This window comes from Cyprinodon tularosa, unplaced genomic scaffold (assembly GCF_016077235.1).
Source record: "Cyprinodon tularosa strain WSP-4 unplaced genomic scaffold, ASM1607723v1 ctg87, whole genome shotgun sequence".
Classification (NCBI taxonomy): Eukaryota; Metazoa; Chordata; class Actinopteri; order Cyprinodontiformes; family Cyprinodontidae; genus Cyprinodon; species Cyprinodon tularosa.
The window spans coordinates 72871-97345 of record NW_024039640.1 but is presented as its reverse complement, the minus strand read 5'-3'; the positions used below and the strand labels follow the sequence as shown (position 1 = coordinate 97345).

Genomic DNA, 24475 nt, shown 5'->3' with positions numbered 1-24475 from the left:
TAATGTCATCACAGTTTTATTACTCAAAGCAAACATTTGCAGTTGTTTAATCCCTTTGACAAATTTGCTGCACAATTTGGCCTTTTCCCCCATTTTGACACTCAAGAAACCCAAAAAGAAACAATCTCTGAATTTTGCTAACTCTAAACAAGCCAACATAACAGAAACAGTTTTATTTATTTGCATGGTCAATCATCATGTTTGAATCCAGAACTAAAAAGCAATCAGTAGAATCTTTAGCATCAATCTAGTTTCACTCGTCTGCGAACGTCAGCCATATTTTTTTTATTTTTTTTATTTTGTATCAGTAACGTTTACATTCTGTCGTATGGTGTCACGGTTGGTAAGGTTTGGGGCCTTTCAGGAGGTCACTTGAGGACAGAGTGGTGGAGGTTCTCGTTGTTCCATCTCCATATCTCCTGGGATTCCCCATCAAGGACTCCATGGCGCTTTTGGGCCTTTGAGCTGCAGCCCTGTCTCCTGCGCTCCAGTTTGAGCTGGTGTAGGATGACTTATAGGTGGTTGAAGGATTCGGAGGGTCTGTCTTCACGGTGGAGGACAGAGACACAGAGGGTGAGGGACCGGCGCCGCTCTGAACAGAGCTACCTCCGCTGGAGGAAGTAGGCGACTTGTAGGTGGTTGAAGGATTTGGAGGGTCTGTCTTCACGGTGGAGGACGGAGACACAAAGGATGAGGAGCCGGCGCCGCTCTGAACAGAGCTACCTCCGCTGGAGGAAGTAGGCGACTTGTAGGTGGTTGAAGGATTCGGAGGGTCTGTCTTCACGGTGGAGGACGCAGACACAAAGGATGAGGAGCCGGCGCCGCTCTGAACAGAACTACCCCCGCTGGAGGCAGAAGGTTTGCTGCTGTCTACGTCTGTAGCCTCTGGTTTAGGCTCACCGCTTGGCTCTCCCTCTGGGCTATCCTATAAAAGACACCCCCCCCCTCATGAAGAAACAGCATGTCTTCTTAAATCCTGACATAATCAGACAACAATCCCATGTTGGGATTTCACCGACCTTCTTCTTCTTCTTCTTCTCTTTATTCTCCTTGTCGCTGTCCGATGAGCTGGAGTCCTGCTCAAACAGATCAACACTCAATCATCTAGATTTCAGATAAAATAAAGCCATACCCCCCCCCCCCCCCCCCCCCCACACACACACACACACATGGAATAAGTCAATTCAATAAGTCTCAATGCACCAGATCATCCAGTCAAATTGATTCAAAGTTTTCTATGTAAGAGAAACCAGCTGATTGCATCGACTTATTGTCTCGAATGCAATCCCTCACACTAAGCATGCTTGTAGCGACAGTGGAGAGGAAAAACTCCCTTTTAACAGGAAGAAACCTCCATCAGAACCAGGCTCAGAGTGAGCGGCCATCTGCTGAGGCCGACTGGGGTTCAAGGAGACAGAAGCAGAGAGAATACCTTCTTCTTCTTTTTGTCTTTCTTCTTCTTTTTCTTCTTCTTGTCATCATCGCTGCCAGAGGAGTCTGAGTCCTTGAATGAGAATACAGGATTTTATAAATTGCACCTGTGTCACATAGTACCACAGCAGGCTTTGGTTTCTAAACACAAACCTTTTTCTTATCTTTCTTTTTCTTCTTCTTCTTGTCCTTTTTCTTCTTCTTCTTTTTCTTTTCGCCATCACTAGAAGAATCACTGGAGGAAGAGGAGGAAGAAGAAGAATCCTGGAAGGACAAAATCAAGGATAAAGAATGAGTCAATTTTATAAAGAAGTCAACGAGATGCTTAAAATGATCCTTCAACCACCTTCTTTTTCTTCTTCTTCTTGTCCTTTTTCTTTTTCTTCTTTTTCTGCAAAGAGGGAAAATAAATTAAACAATCTCATATGGCACAACACTACTATTCTATTCTATATAGCTGTGCTTCATACCTTGTCACCGTCGCTATCAGAGGAAGAGGATGAACTCTCATCAGAGGAGCTTGGTGGCTGGGAATGATAGGAGAAGCATGGTTAGATTTAGAAAACATTTGATGGAAACAACAGGATTGGACATGTTCATTGATGAGAAAGTGCTGAGGCCGACTGAGGTTCAAGGAGACAGAAGCAGAGATTAATGGCATGATAGAGTAGTGGAGCTGATAATTAACTCTTATGAGAATAGAGAAAACTTACAGGTTTATAAACTTGGAAACATACAGTATGAGGATACATTAGTTTTAGCAAATGTGGAGCAATGACTGAAGGATAATGACTAAAGATGTTAAAGTTTGGCCACCTGAGTGAGCTCGAGGACAAAAGACAGCTTCTTTGTCTTCTTCTTCTTCTTTTTTTTCTTGTCATCCTCGCTATCCGAAGACGAGGACGAAGATGATGAAGAGGATGAGCTTGAATCCTGGAAAGAAAAAAAAAGGGATTATTTGATCCTACTTTTAAAATAAACTCAAAAACGTGTTCTATAAATGTCCTCAGACCTTATCCTTCTTCTTTTTTCCCTTTTTCTTCTTCTTCTTCTTCTTGTCGTCTTCACTGTCAGAAGAGCTGGAATCCTGTAAAAAAGAAACACCAGGAGTAAAATGTGGAGCAGAACCTTTCAGGCAGCAAACAGCAACACCCTCTGTCACAAACCTTATCCTTCTTCTTCTTCTTGTCCTTCTTCTTTTTCTTCTTCTTTTTCTTTTCATCTTCGCTATCAGAGGATGATGAGGAAGAGGAGCTTGAATCCTGCAAATGAGGAAAACCAATTAAATAAACATTGTAGCTTAGCATCTCATGGATAAGCAAACAGGGGTGATAAAATACAAACCTTGTCTTTCTTCTTCTTCTTTTTCTTCTTCTCATCTTCGCTGTCTGAAGCACTTGATGAATCCTGTGTGCAAAAATAAAAGGTCAAACTCTACTGAGAATCCAAATGTTTTTACCGAATGTCTCACAGAAACATTTAGCTTGTTGTAGCTTCTGGTTCTTTCAGACATCATCCCCCATTTTAGAAAACTAATTCACCTTTTTCTTCTTTTTCTTCTTCAATTTCTTCTTTTTATCCTTCTCCTTATCTCCTTCTCCCTCATCATCACTCAGGTGGCCATCCTCAATGCCATCATGAACCAGCTGTGCTCCCCCTGCTGGAAGCAAATCATCATAGCAACACAGGGCACCACTTTAAAGGATAAGTCCAGTAATATTCAGAATTCAAACTTCTGAAAGTACTTTAAATATGTAATTATGACATACTGTTCAATAAATGATATGTTTTTTTTAATTAGGAGTTTTTCCTTTTTGTCAATTTTTTTCATTTAGAAAATATATATATATATAATTTGAAGAATTCTGATCTAAAACATTTAAACCTTTTTTTTTTTATTAAAAAGTTTTTCCAATTTAAATTTCAGGATTCCATTTTGCTTTTAAAAATGTTATTTACAAATAATTGCTTTGCTTTGAACAATACTAGAACAAAATTTACTTCAGTAAAAAAAAAAAAATTTTTGAACTCACAAACCGCTGATAAGGTGATTAAATATAGAGTCAGGTTATATTCAGAATTCAAACTTCTGAAAGTACTTGAAATATGAAGTTATTACATACTGTTCAATAAATACGTTGTTTTTTAAATTAAGAGTAATTTTCATCTGAATGTGCTTTACTGTAGGACAGAGGTCTTCAACAGGGGGTCCGCGACCCCTAGGGGGTCCACGGTGCTACTGCATGGGGGTCGCAAAAGTTGTGGTTGATTAGACATTTTTTTTTATAATTTTGTAATTTTTTCGACTTATTGAAATGTCTTTAAATCCACATTAACATGAATTCAACAGACTGTAGTAAACAGATAAATGGAGGCAGAGGATGTCTTTCAGTCATCAACGCACACATTCAGCGAAACACAGGAGTTCTTTCAAGCTGGGCACCGTTTCATTCACAACACCTGTCCCATCAACCAGGAATCAGAATCAGAAATACTTTAATAATCTCAGGGAGAAATTACTTTCGTTACATTACTCCATCTGTAATAGAGTGACTGTAGGACCAGTTTGATAGAACACTATTTCATACAATATAGATAATTAGGGGGTCCCCGCTTCAGCTCGCCATCAGTTTGGGGGTCCTTGGCCTGGAAAACGTTGAAGACCCCTGCTGTAGGGAATCCATGTTTGTCAAAGAACACTACTGCCACCTACTGGTTTGTGATGTCACGGTGCGGTATCGGCTGTTTATCAAGTCCCAGTGCTGTATCTGGTGTTTGTCACAACGCGCTATTATCCAAGTCATCTTGAAAACATTCTTCTTCCAAATGTTGGCTACATATTACGGGTTTTTTCTCTGGCCAGAAGTTCGATGGCAAATCCTCCATCTTCAAGTTGGCGATCCAACGACCAACCCGTCCGTGGAGGATCAGGAATCGGAAAACTGAAATAACTAATTTTTTTTTCACTTTTACCCGATGTATTCCAGCATCCAGCTGCCATGCATGTGGGCATTGTCAGTTTCCAGTGTTGTGCCTGAACGCGTTCATTGAACGAAAGTTCATGAACTCGTTCATATTTTGGGCGAACGTGAACTGAACGTACTGCATAACTGCCTGATGAACGTTATTGTGAACTCGTTCATTCTGGTGTCTGTGAACGGCACGCTCTCTCAGTTCAACTCCGTTCAATAGGTTGCCAGATTTCTATAGAGCCCTAAAAGCGAACCCCGGCTAAATCACACCGTAAACAGGCCTTCATATGTAGCGGGAAAAACACCCAATCTGGCAACACCAGCTACCAGTGTCGTAGCCTACAGCCGCGTGCGTCATCAAAACAAAATGCAGCGTGGAAGCCATAGCAGCATGAAGGCGACCGTGGATGCTAAAAAGCAGCAGTATGATCACTTAAAACAGTTTTATGACCAGGTGGTCGGTGAGGATGATGGCAACAATCTTACATTTCTCTACTAACTTTGCCCGCCGGCTTTCAGTAAAAAAATCCGCACTTTAGTAACCTTAAATTCCTACCTCAGCCTGGTCCCTCAGTTTGTGTTAGTAAAATGTTCTTGAGGGTTTTACTATTCGTGTAACTTGTTTGTTAAACCTGCCTGGTATAATTTTCCAGGATTCCTTTTTAGTATGTACTGAAATGGAATTTCAATTTGAAAAAAATATTACAATTAAAAAAACATTTGCACCTTAAAGACTACTTTCCTGTTTTTCTTTTAATAATTCCTCATAAAAAAGACCATTCAAGCAGCACATTTTTCCTGATGTTTTTGAGAATATACTGTAGGGGTGAAAGCTGCAGCTGCTACTAGTGTGAAGTGAATGGACAGCAACAAAGCGTTAAAGCAACAATGGGGAAATGATGACCCCTCAATGCTAATGTAAACCCTGGTTGGATAAGGATTCAAAACTGGATAGATGAAATCTGACGCACAGTTTCAGAGTTACAACTGATAAAATAATTGCTGTCTGTGGTTCTACAGTAGGCTATGATGTAATTGAGCAATATATGAAAAAAAAAAAAAGAACTGAACTAGTTCATTTTTTGGAACTGTGAACTTAGTTCAAAATTTTGATTTATGAACTATGAACTGAACTAGTTCATTTTAAAATGTGTGAACTGAACTTTGAACTAGTTCACGTAGAAAGAGAACTTTCCCAACACTGTCAGTTTCACTATAGCTCTGGTGAATTTCAATGGTTAAGTCCTCTGGAAATCTTCAATAATTGTTGTTGATTGCAGATGTGTCTAGTAGTTCCCATTGATTTAGCTTGTAAAGCGGGGAGAATGGCGCTAGGCTTACCACACCGTGACGTCACTGCTGGAAGATGGCAGGAGGGAGGGGCTACTAGATTCGGGCAAAAATGGCCGCTCCCAGACTCAGTGATCGCGATGAAAATTATTATTTTTTTTACTGATTAACACTAATTTCATTAAATCACCGCGAACGTATTAGTTTTAGGTACAGATAATGATCCATTGATTATTCCTTGCTGACCAGACTTTTCCTTTAATGCATGTTAATCTAAAAGAGTTGCACACTTACCAGCTTGTGTGGTAGAGAGCTTGCTCTCTTCTGCGGCTTTAAACTCTTTGGCCTGCCAGATAAAAGAAAAACAGAAACAGCACATAGTGATGATTTTCTCTGAATATTCAGCTTTTGGAACAAAGTGCAGGAGTGAACTTGGTTTTTCACCTTGGCAGCATCTCCATCTCCATCAGCACTCGCTGCTCCTGTCTCACATCCTGAACGATGAGGCATAAGATGTTTGAACACGCTGATGCTACCAAACCAGGTCAGTTATTTGTTTTTTGTGTTAATTTCTCACCATCAGCTGAGAGAGAACTAGCTGGCTCCTTCTGCTCGTCATCCTGAGAAAGAAAAGCATCATTCAGCTCAAGGATGTTTGATTAAACTTAATCTTACTCAGCCAGAATATAAGAGCAAGTGTTTAAAGAAACAAAAGCTGTTTTAGAGCTGTTTGCTCCCATCATATTATTTTAAATTAGACAATGCATTTGGTCGTTTCATCAATCTAAATTTTAAAAGACGTTGGACATTATCTTTGAGTTATTTGAAAAGGCATAGGACAACACTGAAGACCCCTGTCAGAAAGTCTAATCAGGAAGTAGATCAAGCTTTCTGTTTTACCGAAAATTTCAAGTATCCAACATCCTGAGGTGAGTGTATCCTGATTGGATTAATTAATGTTATCATTGGGTCTTTGCTATAAGATCTAAAACACACTTTGGTTTATTCTATAAGATTGTACAAACATGGTGTAAGTCGCACCAAGGTACTGAGCCTACCACAGAGAGAGAGAAACAGCTAAACGTATCCAGACTTACTTTTAAAAGATCCTGCAGAAGTTTTTTTTTTTAGATCTTTTCTTAAATTTTGCACACAAAAAAAAAAAATCTTGTCTGAGTGGCACAAGAACCCTCTGGTCGTAGGAATATGGTGGGACAGTTTTTTGATTTTGGACTTAATTAAATTTAGTCTATTTCTATAGCGCCAATTCACAACACATGTCATCTTAAGACGCTTTACAATTCAACCAGATCATCCAGTCAGATTAATTCAAAGTTTTCTATCCAAGGAAAACCAGTCGATTGCATCGACTCATTGACTCAAATGCAATTCCTCACACCAAGCATGCATGTAGCGACAGTGGAGAGGAAAACTCCCTTTTAACAGGAAGAAACCTCCAGCAGAACCAGGCTCAGTGTGAGCGGCCATCTGCTGAGGCCGACTGGGGTTCAAGGAGACAGAAGCAGATAAAGACATAAATGAAATAAGTTCTCTGGCGCTCTGACCCCGGCTGAAGACTTTGGTGCTGTGAATCAACATTCACTTGGATGGTTAAACTTGAAAAGGATTACAGTAGTCTCCCCCTGGGGCCCCGGACGTTGGTGGTAGAATAAGCTAGAGGATGAGTGGGACTGGGAATAATCTGGGGGTAGAGGTGGGTGAAAGCTCACTTGTGTGCAGAAGAGAGAAGCTAGGCCAGGAGCTAAATGAAAGGGATCTTGAAAGATGATTGGCTTCAGAAAAGGTGGTTCAGATGAAGCTGATAAGAGTCTTCCAGATTGAATTGATGCTTAAGCTTCATAACTTCAAAACAATAAGTACATTTCTAATGGTGATATGCATTGGCACAGAATCCATTACGTGATTGGTTTCCTGGACAAAGTTTTTTTTTATTTTTACAGTTTAATTCTGATGATTGAAAAATACGGTAGTTACACATTTAGCTTCTGTCATTTTCAAACAGAATTTCAATCTACTTTATCTCAGGTTTCCAACGCTCTTTTACTCAATATTTCAAACTATTCAATTATTGCCATGTTTTTTAGTTTTACTCTTTTCTTTAGAGTCCCATGAAAAAGCACAGGCCCTATTCTGCCCCCCAACCCACCGGAAAAGTTGGTCTAGAACCGACGTTTTGGGACGGAACAAACATTTTTTGAAGCCGGTCTGCACCTGGACAGAAAAACTTCAGAAAAAAGCACCCCAGTGGAGGACTTTACACAAGCCTCCCATCAAACAATGAACTAGGATCTCCAATGAAGACTTTAACACTGCGCCAACGCCACAAACTCATTTTTTATCAGTTATTAATCAGTTTGTTTCAGACGAGTGTCCTTTCTGCGGTCTGTCTGAAAGTGTGTTCAACGTTTTTATGGAATGCACAACACTAAAGACCATTTTTAGCCTTTCAATTAAAGTTTTTAGTCATTTTGGGATGGGTTTTACAAATGCTTTTTTAAAGGAGGAGTTTGCCAGAATAGGAAAAATAAGCCATAGGCCCAACTTTGAACTTTGAAATTTTTGAATCAATGAAGCAAAGATGGCCGTTTACATGTTCTGTACAGACAGACTGCTAGCCTCGTGAGACCATCCTGATCTCGCGAGCTTTCAAGGTTTCACTCGCTAATCAGTCTGGAGACTCTCCGTTAAAGAAAATTTGGAGCCGTTCACCAAACGAACGTCCAATCAGCGTTGGCTTTGAGGCGGGTTGAGGTGTGACGCAACGAGAAGCGCGACAGTTCAGTCTAAAGAACATGGCAGCTTCAGCCGATGAAACTAGCGTTTGCGTGGCTATTGAGCAAGTTTTATCGGAATTACAGAGTATTTCTTCACTGAAAGAAGAGCAAAACACTGCTCTGGAGGCTTTTCTCAGAGGAAAAGATGTTTTTGCTCTTCTCCCGACTGGTTCGGCAAGAGTTTGATCTATCAATTGGCTCTTCTTCGTAAGAGTCAATTAGCTTTTTAGCCAGCATGACAGATTCAAGGACGTCATTATCCGCAGTCGCTGAAATTGTGCGAAGATAATAAAATTTCATGCAATTCCTTGAAACAACAGTCATGGTCTTCACTAGCCTTGTGAGACCATCCTGATCTCGCAAGCTTTCAAGGTTTAACTCGCAGATCAGTCTGGCTATTTTCCGTTAAAGAAAATTTGGAGCAGTTCACCAAACGAACGTCCAATCAGTGTTGGCTTTGAGGCGTTTTGGAGGTGTGACGTAACGAGAAGCGGGACAGTTCAGTCTAAAGAACATGGCGGCTTCAGCCGATGAAACTAGCGTTAGCGTGGCTATTGTGCAAGTTTTATCGGAATTACAGAGTATTTCTTCACTGAAAGAAGAGCAAAACACTGCTCTGGAGGCTTTTCTCAGAGGAAAAGATGTTTTTGCTCTTCTCCCGACTTGTTCGACAAGAGTTTGATCTATCAATTGGCTCCTCTTCGTCGTCGCTAAGTTAGTACGTCATATGCTTCGTTGATCTGATTGGTTTATTTGGCCCGTCTATCACCAACATAGGCCAATCAGCTAACCAGTATTTTCGCCCCTTCCCAAAATTACTTCTATGGAAGGTTTCCAGATGGATATGTGGAGCAAATCCATCTGGCGGAGTCAGGTTAGCAGACTGCAGGAGGGAGCTCACCTTGATGCTGTGGCTCTATGGATGTGCAACGTTAAAGCCAGAATAACGCTGGAGTTTGACTTCCACTGAGCCACACAGAACATGGAGGATTTATTCTGTTGTAGGGTTTTAACAAAACTTTATGTATTGAGATTGACACTATAACAAGCTCCTCATTTAATTTTTTTTTAAATTAATAGTGATTTTTAACTGACTTTGTTTTACATGAATAATTGAATGAATTGTGTAAATAAAGTGTTGTTAAAATCTATGTTCCAGAGGGGACATGAAGGCCCGGTGTATGAACGACACTTGTGTACACCTGTGGGGCTATGAAAATACACTGTGTTCCACAGAAACGTCTGTAATTGAGTTGGTGGAAAGTAAAACAAAAGAGAGATTCAGCTAAAACGGAAACTTTGACTTTTTACCCATAATTAATCCTACAGCAGAGGAAAGATGACAAACCTTCAGGGTTTGTGATGTTCACATTGCTAATGGCAGCTAGTCTGCATAGTGAATACTTTGGTTTATAATTTAGACATTTTTCATTAAAAAAGGGGCTCACCTTTTTCTTATCCTTTTTCTTCTTCTTCTTTTTCTTCTTGTCTTTTTCACTATCAGAAGATGAAGATGAAGAGCTGGAATCCTACATGATCAAAAACATACTTTAGTACTTTATTATTACATACATTAGTACAGTTAATGTAACAAAAGTATCTGTACTTTATCAGTATTATAGCTGGAAATATTGGCATAAGTTTCTTAAGGTATGATTTGATCACTTAAAGTCGTAGTGAAGCGGCTGTTCCAACCGTTGAATTTACGAATTCTCCCCAGTAGTGCACGACTTTACACGAGTGATTAAAGTGAATGTGATTGGTCGTTAATCAAGGGGGCGGGATTGTTGTGGTGGAAGGTTCACAATCAAGTTTGATTGTGGCCGGTTTGTTGGAAGCATCTTGCTAGCCAGTTAGCAACTTAGTGCTAGTAGGTTCCCAATGGAAAATTCCATTGGGACCAAGTAGCACTAAATTGGTGACTTAGAAACGACGCTGTCAAGGAACGCTATGGACAGCGGAAACATGCAAGAGGAGAGTTTAGTGTCGGAGGTCGTGGATGAATCTCCTCTGTCATCCATTTTTTATTTAGAGGAGGAAAGCGGGGGCAAAGATGTTGTGGAAGAGGACGCCAGGGCGGCAGAAGCTTGGTTTGGTGTAGAAGCCTTCCAGCCGTACATGTTTGAGCCCTTGCCTCGCAACGCTGCCAGTTCTGTTAGCTCTACGCCTGCCGAAGACACAAACGTCCATCCCCGTGAACACTGGGACGCAACTCAATGGGAAAGGAAATTATTCTCATTTCCTATTTCAACTGTTGCACATATTAGCTGCGACATATAAATCAAGATGTTATGACCGAAAATATTTGATTGACAGATGACCGTTGATATATGATTGGTCGAATTTAGGTGTTCAGGCTGACGTAGAACTAACTGGAGCTGGATAAGATAATGAAAAAAATCAATATTTTCAGACAGAATTATTCTTCTAAAACAGAAATTTTCTAAATTTTAGAACAAAACCATCTAATAAAGAGTACATTTATATACATGTTTAAGCCAGAAAGATGTGACATTTAAATATGATTTCCCTACGATTTTAAAAGCAACAAAACAGTTGGATGTGCAGCACAAAAATAAAAGCACAAAAAAAGCGGGTTTGTGAAATATTTTGGGATTAACCGCATTAATGGCGGCAGTCATTTGAATGAAAACATGCTCAGAAAGGTTTTACTTATCTCTGCGTTAATCCAGGTAAAGTACCACTCCTGAACATCCAGGTTTTAAAGTAAATAATGAGGAAATTCTGCATTTCTACAAATTAAAAGCACATCAACCTTTTTCTTGTCCTTTTTTTTCTTCTTCTTCTTGTCCTTTTTCTTCTTCTTCTTCTTTTTCTTGTCATCATCACTGTCAGAGGAAGAAGAGGAGCTATCAGAAGAACTGGAGTCCTATAAGCAAGGAGAAGCAAATGAGTCACAATCACACCTTAACCGGGATAAAATGAAAAGATCTGACACATTTCGACGTTAAACCTTCTTCTTAGTGTTTTACTATTTTTAATTTTTTTATTTTAGCCGGCTGAACGTTTGGGGTAAACATATGCAAATCCTGCCTTCTTCTTCTTCTTTTTCTTTGTCTTCTTCTTCTTTTTCTTTTTCTTTTTCTTATCATCTTCGCTGTCTGATGAGCTGTCAGATGAGGAGGAAGAGGAATCCTGCAATAGAAAAGGTTTTTAATAAAATCTTACTTTATATGATCTGAGTTCAGGATTTGTTTAAATTAAAAAACAACCAAACCTTTTGTGACATACAGTAATCACAAAAATATCAGCTTTTTGATGATTATAAATACCTTCTTCTTCTTTTTTTTCTTTTTCTTGTCCTTTTTCTTCTTCTTCTTTTTCTCCTTCTTCTTTTCATGCTCCTCATCTGATGAGTCGTATTCCTGATTACGCAATACATGAAGCATTAAATATATTTTTAAAAAGAAACACGTCAAAGACGAATATTGACTAATATTGATTTCTCACCACTTGTATCTTCATGGCTTCTATGTCAAGCTCCTCCTCCAGGCCCTCAGGACCTAAAACCAGCAAAAAATATGATCCAGGTTATTAATAAACGACTGTTAATTATATTTTATATGAAGATACGCCTCAGTAAAAACACATATGGTTCCAAACTCCAGTTCAAATATAACCAGTTTTTTTTTTGCCACAAAGCAGCAGCATTTATACTTTGGAGAACAGCTTAAATTCAATCTAAACAACAGTTTTTAATTATACAAAATTACATTTGAACTGAAGAGAATAGGCAAAGGAGAAAGGTTGAAAACTTACCTTCCTGACAGACGACAACGCTGTCCCAGACATAGTTTTTCATCTCATCCTTTTTCTTCTTTTCCTGCTTCTTCTTCTTCTTTTTCTTCTTGTCATCCTGCAGCCAAATGGGGAACATGGCATGTTTTATGATGATCGTTTTATTGCCTGACTAATACCAGAACGTCCGTTACCATGGGGGGAAGCCTGAGACTGTAAACATCAGCCTCAACTTATGTAAACAATCATTTTTGAAATGAAGTCATTTATAATTCATTCGTTTATAGAAAACCATCTAGAGATTGAACGCAAATCATTAATGAAACAGGCCGTTCCCATTTGAGTAACGCTGCCATCAAACAGGCAGGGCGAGATACTCCTTGATCTTTCACACATTTATTTTTTCAAACGTCGTAGCAACAATCTTTGTTTTTAATAATACAACCAAAGAGCATCCAGGGTGGTATGGAAGAAAAATGTTAATTGTAATTTTAAAAAATGTATTAAATAATTGTTTTATAAATTTGGACATCCGAAATGAAAGGATTCTGCACCAAAAGGAAAAGTAGGTTGAAGTCATATGAGATGGAGCCCAGGCGTTGCCAGGTTGTAGTAGGTCTGTAATTGAGCTTGAGTAATTGAGTAATTGAGAAACGTTTCTCAGGTCTCAGTCAAAAGCTTTAAAAAAAAAAAAAAAAAGCAAATCATGGATGAATGTCAGTCAGGCTTAACTTAAAGGAATAGTACACCCAAAACATGATTAGCCTTCATTTTCTACTCACCCCCATGCTGAACAACACTCTGGAGTACTTTTTTGATATCTCAAATGCATCTGGAGAACTGGGAGGCTTCTTGCTGTCTGCTGACATTCAAATAATGGAGGTCTATGGCGCCCGAGGCAGAAAGGTCCATAAAAGTCCACAAAAAACGTGTCAATATTCCTCCATACTGCTCGTCCAATGTATTCCAAGTGTCCTGAGTGGGTAGCGTCCATAATTTACTCGAAACGAAGTCATTTAGAATGTTTTTAGAGCATAAACAGTAGTGTATAGGATTTCCTAAAAGCGCGTTCACGAGTCTATGGAAACCGCGGCAGACCAAACCAGATAAAAGTGCGCATTCAGCTCAGCAAAGAACTCATGCTCTTCCTCAACACTGAAGTCCTCAGACATTTTTCTTTCGTTGTTTCTTTCTTTGCACAGGTAAACAGCACATTTCTTATTCTACGCTTGCATTATCAAGAGCAGACGCTGAATGCGCACTTTCGTCTGGTTTGGTCTGCCGCGGTTTCCGTAGGCTCGTGAACGCACTTTTAGGAAATCCTATACACTACTGTTTATGCTCTAAAAACATTCTAAATGACTTCGTTTCGAGTAAATTATGGACGCTACCCACTCAGGACACTTGGAATACATTGGACGAGCAGTATGGAGGAATATTGACACGTTTTTTGTGGACTTTTACGGACCTTTCTGCCTCGGGCGCCATAGACCTCCATTATTTGAATGTCAGCAGACAGCAAGAAGCCTCCCAGATCTCCAGATGCATTTGAGATATCAAAAAAGTACTCCAGAGTGTTGTTCAGCATGGGGGTGAGTAGAAAATGAAGGCTAATCATGTTTTGGGTGTACTATTCCTTTAAGGAACCAAAGTGGATCAGAGGCTGCACAGAGGTTTCCGGTTAAATGTTTGCTAAGGCAATAGCATTGATCAATCTGGCTCCCAGCTGGCAAACTGTACAGATCCGCATCAGGCGAGCGTCTCTCATTGGTATTTTAGCTAGTCGATTTAATTTTTGTGAAAATGCCTTTTATTGAAATCCAGTGGATAGGAGAAAAGTTCTTAGAAGCCTGTAACTGGGTGTGGTCGTGCTCTGAATCAAAGTATTGCTTAAGGTGAAACACGGCCCTCCACACGCCCTAAAACTCGAAAGTTCACTTCTTGGAAGTGAACTGAGGCGTGCTCCGCTTGTTGCAAACAAAAGGAAAATCAAAACGTTCAGCAAGTGGTTCTGGATTTTCCAGATGGTGCTGGCCTTCCACCCACTTTCCAGGGAAAGACAACCCAACCTCTCATCTTTTGATAAAAGCTGCGTGAGTGGAAAAAGCAAACAAAAATCACAGGTTCTCTCTTAGGTTAAACAGGGTTCACAGCCTTTGAATAGTTTTTTTGTTTCCACTTTGAGTTAATAGAACGAAATTTGGAGTAATAGTAAATTTTAGGTGCAAGTACTACAGTGGGCTGAGCCTAAGTAAAAAGGCCCTGTGTTCTCCACCATACTGAGGTTTCTGGTCATGAATGCTGTGCTGATAAAATTTTAAAACTGTGGATGAGGTGTAGCGCTGGCACAGAGGAAAAGGCGTGCATTGTGGCTCCAGTTCTCAACGTCACAGGCCCATTGACCTTTGTCCTGTATCTTTTTGTTACTCTTAAACCCATTTCCTGTCTGCTTGCTATTAAGAGCTGGATTGTAGAGGAGGCATAAATAAGTGACCTTAAATTATTCAACTCGGAGGAAAATTCCCTTTTAAAATAATTCCTTTCAAAAAATTTTTGTTTTACTCTGGGACCAAATATCCTTCAACTTGAGTAACTTTTACTCAAACATGGTCCGGTAAGCCTAGCGCCATTCTCCCCGCTTTACAAGCTAAATCAATGGGAACTACTAGACACATCTGCAATCAAGAACAATTATTAAAGATTTCCAGAGAACTTCACCATTAAAATTCACCAGAGCTATGGTGAAACTGACAATGCCCACCTGCATGGCAGCTGGATGTTGGAATTCTTCGGGTAAAAGTGAAAAACAATTTGTTATTTCAACTTTCTGATTCCTCCTCGTCGTTGGATTGCCAACGCGACGAAGAAGGATTTACCATCGAACTTCTGGCCGGAGAAAAAACACCTCATTCATCCGTTTCTCATAGTGCACTGGTCATCACCCTTATTGGATAATAGCGTGTCGTGACAAACACCAGATACAGCACTGGGACTTGATTAACAGCCGATACCGCACCGTGACGTCACAAACCAGTAGGTGGCAGTAGTGTTCTTTGACAAACATGGATGCCTCCAGTAAAGCACAGTCACATGAAATTTACTTTTAAATGAAAACACTGATTATTTATTGAAAAGTATGTAATAATGTCATACATACTGAGAAGGTTGTAGGGGTGTAAATAATAATCGTTTTGTATCGATGCATCAATCCAACAGCCGACGATCTGATACATCGATACATACTTTTTTTTCCCTCCGTTCTGTTTTAATCCATTTAATCTCCTCCCGTGCTGCGGTGGCGCTAAACCTATTTTGCCCTCCTACCTCGCTTCCTGGTTATACTCTTACAGCAGTGTGTTGCAGTGAGCTTGACACAGACATTTTTAAATTATGCTCAATATTGAAGCGTGGTCTGTGCTACACGCTGTGGGTCTAGATACGGCCGAGGCGGCGAGGAAGTGGGGGCGAGTTTAGTCCGACGACGGAGGGACATGAGGGCCAGAAAGAGCGGAGATCCAGCTGGAAAAAGGGTCCCAGCGTTCTCGCGCACCTCGCTCTTCTAGCGGGTCAAACTTCACGAGTTGTTTTCCACAATTATGGTCATTTAAAAAATGCTAGCCGGCCTCCTGTCTGCTGCACTGTCTGCGGTCAGCTACAATGTGGGAGAGGTGCAGCGGAGCGTCATGTGGAGGAGGCGGGGACGTCTGGAGCCGAGGTATTGCATTGCACTCATTGCACTGATTATGTGCAGTATTTTTTGATACAACTTTTCTACTTCTGTTATTTGCTGTTGTTTCTAAAAAAAAAAACAGCCATACCAATATAACAGCTTTCATTGATTTATTTCAAATTTGAAACATTGTCTAGCCTGTAAGGTATAAAAATAAAAAATAAAAATCAATGAACTAATTATTCGAATCGAATCGTATCGTGGTGTATTCTTGAGTATCGAAAATAATCGAATCGTTGGGTCAGGAAATCGATACTGAATCGAATCGCCATGATGGGTGTGATTTACACCCCTAGAAGGTTGTATTCTGAATGTGACCGGACTTCTCCTTTAAAAAGCTGAACTGATGACGGAGCTGGCGTGCTGCAAATTTATTTCCCTAAACCAAAACGTGTCCTGATGAGGCTATAAATCGAACCAAATTCGACACGTTTGCATTCCAAAGAAATAACCTTTCTCCTAATGCCTTAAAGAGGAACTTTACCTGCTCTCTAACGGTTGCTAATTGTATTTTTCGCCCTCAGAAACCTTAGGTTTACTTTATTGATGGAAGGAATCCTAAGAGTTGCTCAAAACAGAACTAGCCATATAAAAGAAGCTCTGGACGTACAGCATGTTTCGTAATCAAGCCCAAAATGTCAGCCTACACTCAGTGGAACCACTGCTGTCAGAACTCAGCCCTGAGGTATTGACAAGTATGCAGAGACAACGTGTAGTTGCGACATGTCAGAGCAAGACAGGAATTACAAGGAAGGAGTTTTGCTCTTCCTTGTATTTAACTTTTTACTCTTCTGTTCATCTTGGAGACATGGTGTCCTCTTTGAAAGGGCCTCTGTTACAAATGTGTAACAGCAACATATGACATCAGTTTGGTGTTTCCACAACCAGAAGAGAAAGTCAGACACATCAATCAGCAACGCGAAGCCTGAGCTGTGCTTACGAAATCATAAAGAAGAGAGAAGTGTCAGTGAACTTGCTGGACTAAGTGTTCGGTGGATGCAAACAATCAATCTTTAAGCATTTAGAAAAAGAAAATATAAAAAAGGAGGTCTGGCAGGAACTTTTTTATAATCAAAATTGATTCTGTACAAGATCTTCCACCACAAAGCTCATAATCATCAATTACTGCAGAATCAAGTCAGCAGTTAGATTGTTTGATTTTAAAGTCTTCGTACGTTTGATATAAAGATATAAATTGATCTGCATTTCATCTTCAACTGAACATTTATGCAAAGCTATGCCTCTGAACCGGAGACTATAAGCTGCTGAGCTGGATGGTTGGAAAGATGTCCTCACAGAGACAAATAGGTTAAAGGTTTGGGCTAAAGTAAGTTGTTTTCCATGTGCTAATCACACCTTAAGCTTGGTGGCATGGGGGTGGAGTTGTTACGGTTTGGATGTCTCTGCCTTAGGGATCAAGTGTGAATCAGGGTGAAGTTCTCCAGGGGGGAGGGGGAAAGCATTTTCATAGATATGGGAAAACAACATACTTTTTATAATAGAAAATTTTTTCCACTGAATTGCCTAATATACACCTAACATTCACAATAGAACAAATAATTATGTTTGTTTTATGTCATGTTCCTTATGATCACAGAAAACTAGTTTTTTGCCAGGGGTGTGTACCGCTTTGAGAGCCACTGTGTTTGCATAACGTCAAACAAATCCACATTTCATCAAGGCAAACATTAAGCATGCTGGCTGAGGGATGCAAATACAATTTAAATACAGGATTTCACAGCAAACACAACAGTCAGACTAACACACAAACTAATGAAAGGAAAATGCTGAAAGTAGTTAAAAACATCGGTTAGTTAGAAAAAGCTTCAAACTAGCGACGCATAATGGAAGTCCTCCGGACCACTAAGGGGAAACGATCATCAAACTATTATGAATTTGTATCTATGGACAAGAACCTTAGCAAAAACTTTTTTAAACTCTAAGTTCCAATCAGAAATCAACCCCTTAACATTAACCCTAAGCAATAACATGTTCACACTGCAGGCCTTGATGCTCAATTCCGATTTTTTTTTGTGAAATCCGATTTTTTTTGCGTTGCTGTTCATATTTCCAAATATATGCGACTTGTATGTGATCTCCCGTGTGAACTGCAGTCATACAACGCAAGTGTCCCGCATGCGCAGTAGAGGACGCAATGACGTCACAGGCCAGCGGGCTCTGTGTTTACGGAAGTAAACATGGATGGTAGTGCCGGCGCGCATCTAGCGGTTTTCCAACCAAAAAAACTCAATCTTTTCACATGGTTAAACATAAATACTGCTCTCCGCATCATCATCTGCCATGGTTGTTGTTTTTCTTGCCGCTTCAGCATAGCAAGACGCAGAATAGCGACCTTTGTCGGGTATTAATGACGTTCAGGTCGGATGAATCCGACCTAGCCGTTTACACACAGTTCACATTTGAAAAGATCAAATTCGTATCGGATTCAGGACCACATAGCCAAGTGGCCTGGGTTGGATTGAAAAATATCGGATCTGTGTTGTTCAGACAGGCCTGAGGAGATCAGATCCTGGTGGCATATGGGCAAAAAAAAAAATCGGATTTGGGTCACTTAAGGCTGCAATTTGAACGTAGCCCTAGTTTGTGTTTCTACACAATCTCTGACACATTAAACGTATACTATGCAACCGGTGTTGATTTTCCTGCGAGGCTCCCCCAGGGGGCGAAAGTAAAAGTGCACTGTTGTAAATATGCTCAGCTGGTTTCTCCGTCAAGCCAGCAGAAATGCGAGGTCCGCGTCAGCCTTGCAGCCTTCTTTTTCTTTTAGCTCTCGCCATTCGGAAAAAGCTTGCCCGATGTTCACCCGTGTACGACTCCTCTCTCTGTCAAGAGCCCTTTTCCTCTTTCTTGCCTGCTCCGACATGGGCTTTCGCTGTTTTCTCGCTGGTTTTGCCATGATAACTGCACAAATATCGCCACTGTGCTAGCAACGAGCATGCCTTTCACTGGGGGCGTGTAGCAGTTCTCGCCGTAAAGCAAGACAGACTCTCGCGAGACTTCTGAGCCTGTGGGTGCGGGCCGAGGGCTCCTGCAACTGCAAGTACGGTATTTCCCCCACAGACCACCAGGGCGGCCGAGAAAACCTTTGTTCGACCTGAAATGACTCATTTAATCATCCAAAACGTTATGGAACACATTAATTAACTGAAAAATGTTGCATAGTATGCCTTTAAGGGCCGTCCCAAACCAAGTAGCGGGTAGGGGGAGTTGACCGTTCAGCCCCTAATCAAGAGTCAGCATCAGTGCAGATTTGCTGGAATTTGGCAGCGGGTTTAAAGACGACCTAATGGAGTTCCACTGATTTGTTGCGTCTTTTTCACACTGACAGAAAATCACAAGTTACTAAAAAAGGACATCAATAATTCCAAAAAGAAAGGTCTTCTTTGAAATAAGCTTTATTTGACTGTAAACTGTATTTTCAAGAAAGAAACACTCCCTTTGAAGTAGAGGAGAATTGCAACAAGTTTGACATTTCTATTAGTTTCTCATGGAGTATTTCTATTAGAATTACCAACTCAAGTCTGTTCCATACATACTCATACAGTTGCAAGATTTAGGAAGTTAATATTAAACAAGTAACGGAAAGTTAGAAGAGTCTGTCAAATCTTTGCGACTTACAACCTGCGCCACAGAGCACCAGCTACGTCCAGGTGGCGTCTCTGCGTTGCCATAACAAATGGGAAACAAACATAGTTGTCTCGGTGGAGGGAAGAGGGCGTCCCATTCTCATTTAAACCCTTAAACTTTAAACGAAGTGCCCTCCACAGGGGCAAGTTTGACTTCTTTTGGAGTGACACTTGATAGTGAAGGGGAAGAGCATGGGGGGGGGTTGATATTGGGACTTAAGGGCTGGTTATACTCCCGCAGGAGTTTGTCGCAGTGAGCTTGCCGCAGGTATGACTGTCGCCCTCTAGTGGTCTGGAATGCTTCTATTATGCAGCACGACTTTGCAGCTTTTTTTTTTAAATCTTGAAGTGTGTTTTATATGTTAGAATCTTTTTGTATTTGGGTTTTGTAATGCCGAATGTTTTTACTTTACTTTTCTCTATTTTCTATGCCTTCAGCTGTTGTCCTTTGCATTTTTTTTTTTTGCATGCGTGTTTTTTAGGTTGGTGTTTTAGTCCCATTTTGTGGGTTTGCTAGACTTTGAGTATGCAGGGTCATTTGTATTTGCTATGAAATGATGTATGTTCTCCATGTTTTACCCCTCAGACACTCAAAGACGCTGAGGTGACTCCATGTCATACTTTCACGTCTAAGAAGAAAGGGCTTCACTGGAGAAGTATTTCCTGTGGTGATGTGTTCAGGATGTAGAAAAAAGAAACCGACTATTGAAGTTTGGTTTTTTTTGGTTTGTTTGTTTGGGTGTTTCCTATATTTAGACTTTGTAATAAAGTTTCAGTTTTTTGTAGTTCCTTTTTTTTTGGGCATCAAAATTATCAAAAGTCTACTTTTCATATAAACAGTAATTAAATACGTAAAACACCTTACCTCACTATCACTGTCTGAGGAGCTACTGGAGGAGGAAGAAGAAGATGAAGAGGAGGAGGAGGAAGAAGAAGAAGACGACGACGATGATGACGAGGATGATGATGAAGATGATGAACTGGAGTCCTGTTGAGAAAGGTGCAAGGAAGTTACTTCTTTTAATTTTTTTTTTTTGATCAAATATATTTGTAGAGCAGCTTTCACAGTGAGCAGAGTCACAAATAATTAAAACAGGAACACAAGAATACAACAAATACATGTGCAGTTGAGTTTAAGTCTTTAATTGTTTCTGAAACGAGTCATTAGAGTTTATGCTGCACAGCAACAAAGGGATTCGAATTTTAGAGTTTTGGGGCCACTGCCTGCAGAGCCTGGTCTCCTTCAGTTTTAGAATCGGCCTGTAGTCCTATCAGCCACGTCCGACCAGCTGATCTTAGAGTCCGAGGGGAACAATATGGCATCAATAAGCTATTCACGCATTCCAGAGCTTGGCTATGTGGTTCCCTGAATGTAAGGTTCTAAACTTTAACATTTATCCTTTATTGTGCAGGGAGGCTGAAATAGAGATAATTTCTCTGTTCTTTTGGAGTTCTGCTGCTTCATTCTGAAATGTCTGCAAGCAGTTTAAAGAAAATCTACCGAGGAAGTTAAAATGGTAATTAAATGGGGTAAGATAACAGCCAATAAACACATGCATGGATGTCTGGATTTGCCAATGTAAGTATTGTTAATAGATTAAAGATTTGTATTTGTTCCTTGTTGTCAACTCAAGGTACATATCGACACCTAATGAAGCTGTGTCACTTTCTACCACTTGGTGGCAGTAATCCAGCTGAAAGTTGTTATAAAAAATCTTCAAACAAGAAGTGGAAGAAGACAAAAAGAAAGATATTACATATACTACGCCAAGTTCCAATTCAGCGGCTGCGTCCTCCGAAGGCCAGATTCGTCGGCCGATTACGTCATAGCGTGGCGCCGAGGTCTGTTCAGATTGGAAGACTCTACATTTGTGCTCCATTTGAACCAAATCCTACGTAGCCTTGGGTATCCCATGATTCATTGCAAGTCCAAGCAAGCCGGCTGCTCCATGCTCAGAGGAAAAAGGGAAATGGCTCCTAACAGTGGTGAATATTGTAAGAGCGGTGAAGTATAATACAAGTATGTGATTAGTTCTGTCTGAAATGAATGAAAATAATTGTTTTAATTCAGGTATCCCCAAAGTCGGTCCTGGAGGGCCGCTGTGCTGCAGGTTTTAGAGTTTTCTTTGCTCCAGCGCAGCTGATTTACATCAATAGTTGATTAACAGGCTTTTGTTTCACTGCAATGATCAGAATCAGCTGTACTAAAGCAGAGAAACCTCTAAAACCCGCAGGACTGCGGCCCTCCAGGACCGACTTTGGGGATGCCTGTTTTAAATGGTTATCGAGTCAGATGTGTGGCGGGTAATGTTTGGTTTATTGAAAGGTTTTATCTGTTCCTGTGTAAATGGGTTTGGCTGATATTTAAGCTCAGATTCCAATATCTCTGCAGTGTGGAAACTGTTAGGTTTATTCAATGGTGATTCTAAAGTTAATGTGTGCTTATTAAACATTTTTTCAAGGGGATGCTCCACTCCTGTGTCATGATTCAGTCAGGAGACCATCCTGCCTCGTCATTCTAGTGGAGCATTCTGTCTTCATGAACTGATCAATTGTTCTGTCAGAACAATACTCTGTTTGTAACCATGCGTCAAGTTCTGTTAATAAACGCTCTGCAGAGGAGGTCCAGTGGGAGACAGTGTGTTTGAGTCTGGGGTTCAACTGTCTCTCCTTTCTGCAGAAATTGTATCCATAAATTGTTTATTTCAGTTCTTCTTAAGCAAAAACCTACATTTTATGAACCCGACAGAAACGAATCAATCTTTGCAACAATCAATAGGTTTTATCTTCATCTTCGTCTGCTTTTCTCATTTGAGGGCAAACGACCTTCAGGTGCAAACTTGCTTCCAACTGGTTAGGAGTGTGAAAGCTTCATCTTTGCTTATAAAATTCTACTTTTATCTTTGTCATTTATACTTGTGCGTTTGCAGATTTGTAACTTCTAAACTCGTTTTCTCACCAATGAATAATCTGATCTTATATTTGACGAATAGACTGATCTTAAATGTAATTACATATATTGACTTAAATTCATATATTTTTTAGATAACACCGCACACATTGTTATTGATGGGTATCTTACCCCATACTTAAGGATTAGGAACTATCAAAAAATAGAATCAAGTTTTCGATTTGAAAAGATGGTTCACAGAAAAGTAAGATGTTACCCAATTACATGATTTTTGTCTCCAGGGTCTGTTTTGTTCACATTTAGTTGCACTCAGGTAATTGGTTGATTTCTGCCAAACCATAGCTGAAGTCAGATGGTTTACAAATCGCTGATAGTTAAAAATCTTCCTACATCCCAAATGAAGGAGTCAGTTTACAGAGTGGAATGAGGCTGAGCTGCAGACGGGTGGAGGAATGTAATGGCAGGGTGGAGCTCTACAAACACTCAGCTGCACACAAAGGAAAGTTACTCACACCTCCTGCAAATATGCTAAAATCAGACGCAGCGGTTGATTCACAGAGTTCAGTAAAAATTTTCCATCAGCTATCTCCCACAAGCGGCTTTAGCCGGCAGGATTGACAGCACGATTCCCCTTCTGTGTCTCCCAGCTGAGGCCACACCCTAAACTGACCGCAGGATGAGTGTCAACGTTTCATCATTTCTCAAACTGCTGCCATTCCAGTGCTGCGGCTTCTGCACCTACCTTCTTCTTCTTCTTTTTCTTCAGCTTCTTTTTCTTCTTTGTTTTCTTGTCGATAGCCTCATCATCACTGTCTGTAGAGCTGTCCATGGTATACATCTCCTGAAAACAAAAAAAGAAGTAAATATTAACTTCCTATAATAAACAGAAGTCCTCATAAAGGGCATGTTTAGTGTATGACACAGACCGGTTACTTTCCAACACCTCTGAATTTGCATATCTAATTTTATATTGTGCGTTTTATCAGATTAACCAGATGCATGATGCCTTATTTGAAGGTGGGTGTGTCCCTCAAACTTACGGGATCATCTTGGATTGCTTTGGGCTGTCCAAGCTGCCCCTCTGTCTGCTGCCTGCCGCTTAGATCTGCATCGGCTGCAGGCTCTGCTCCACCTGGTGAACAGGAATAGAAACATAAGAAAATCTTACTGTTCCAACAAAGCAAATGAGGCGTTTTATGTGGATGTACTTTAGTACAATCTGACTTCCTCAAAACAGAGTTAACTCGTTCAAACAAGATTAAATATACCTCATTTGGTTATCTAAAGCAATGCAAGAAGGTTTATGTACATTAAAATAAATGACAGCATAAGTATGCCTTGTCCTTTGATACAACTTATCAATGTATTTGCAAACTATTAGCATGGAGTGCAAACCTGTGGAGAGCGAGGAATCCATCTCAGTCTGAGCTTCTCCTCCTTCCAGGAGGGCCAGGTCTCTGCTGACAGACTCACCTGGGAGGAAAGGTGTGCCTCTCTTAAAAGTTTGTGGGTGGGGAGGTAAAGTGGGTGTGTACTGGAAAAAAAAAAAGAGGACTCTTCCGCAAACAGGTTTCAGAGTAAAGCGATACTGAGGAGGAAATGTCTGCCTCTGTCAAAGCCTCCTGTTTGCAGAATCAGGTGGTTCTGGTAGAAATATCCGCTCTCTAACATAACTCTTGATTTCATTCTCACCTGTATCTGATGAGGTGGTGTTTTGACAGAGTCATCGTTTACATGGTGACAGCAGCATTGTTTACTTTGTGGGCCTTTCACAGGTGGGGAGCAAACTGGGCTGAGCCAACTGGTAATACCGGTTCCTCTGCGGCCAGAGGCGGGATCCACGCCGATTGCATCAAACAAGGAAATCAGGGCCAATTGTTTCTTACTCTCTGTTAATTTTTTTATTATTTTTTTTTGACAAAATCATAAAACAGAGACTG

General features: G+C 40.4%; 1 protein-coding gene across 1 annotated transcript; it reads right to left on the bottom strand.

The window, feature by feature from the left end:
• Window positions 1–24346, bottom strand: LOC119775404 (cylicin-2). The gene is made up of 18 exons (XM_038273376.1): window positions 24228–24346; window positions 23931–24069; window positions 23576–23667; window positions 23278–23376; window positions 20490–20612; window positions 12269–12365; window positions 11960–12012; window positions 11782–11874; window positions 11543–11644; window positions 11265–11378; window positions 2444–2485; window positions 2248–2364; window positions 1902–1958; window positions 1778–1822; window positions 1585–1695; window positions 1433–1504; window positions 1020–1076; window positions 1–925 (listed from the first exon to the last, which is right to left on the bottom strand). The coding sequence occupies exons 2-18, from the start codon at window positions 23950–23952 to the stop codon at window positions 335–337; spliced, it is 1887 nt and encodes a 628-aa protein (XP_038129304.1). The 5' UTR covers window positions 23953–24069; window positions 24228–24346; the 3' UTR covers window positions 1–334.
• Between the last annotated feature and the right edge of the window lie 129 nt (window positions 24347–24475).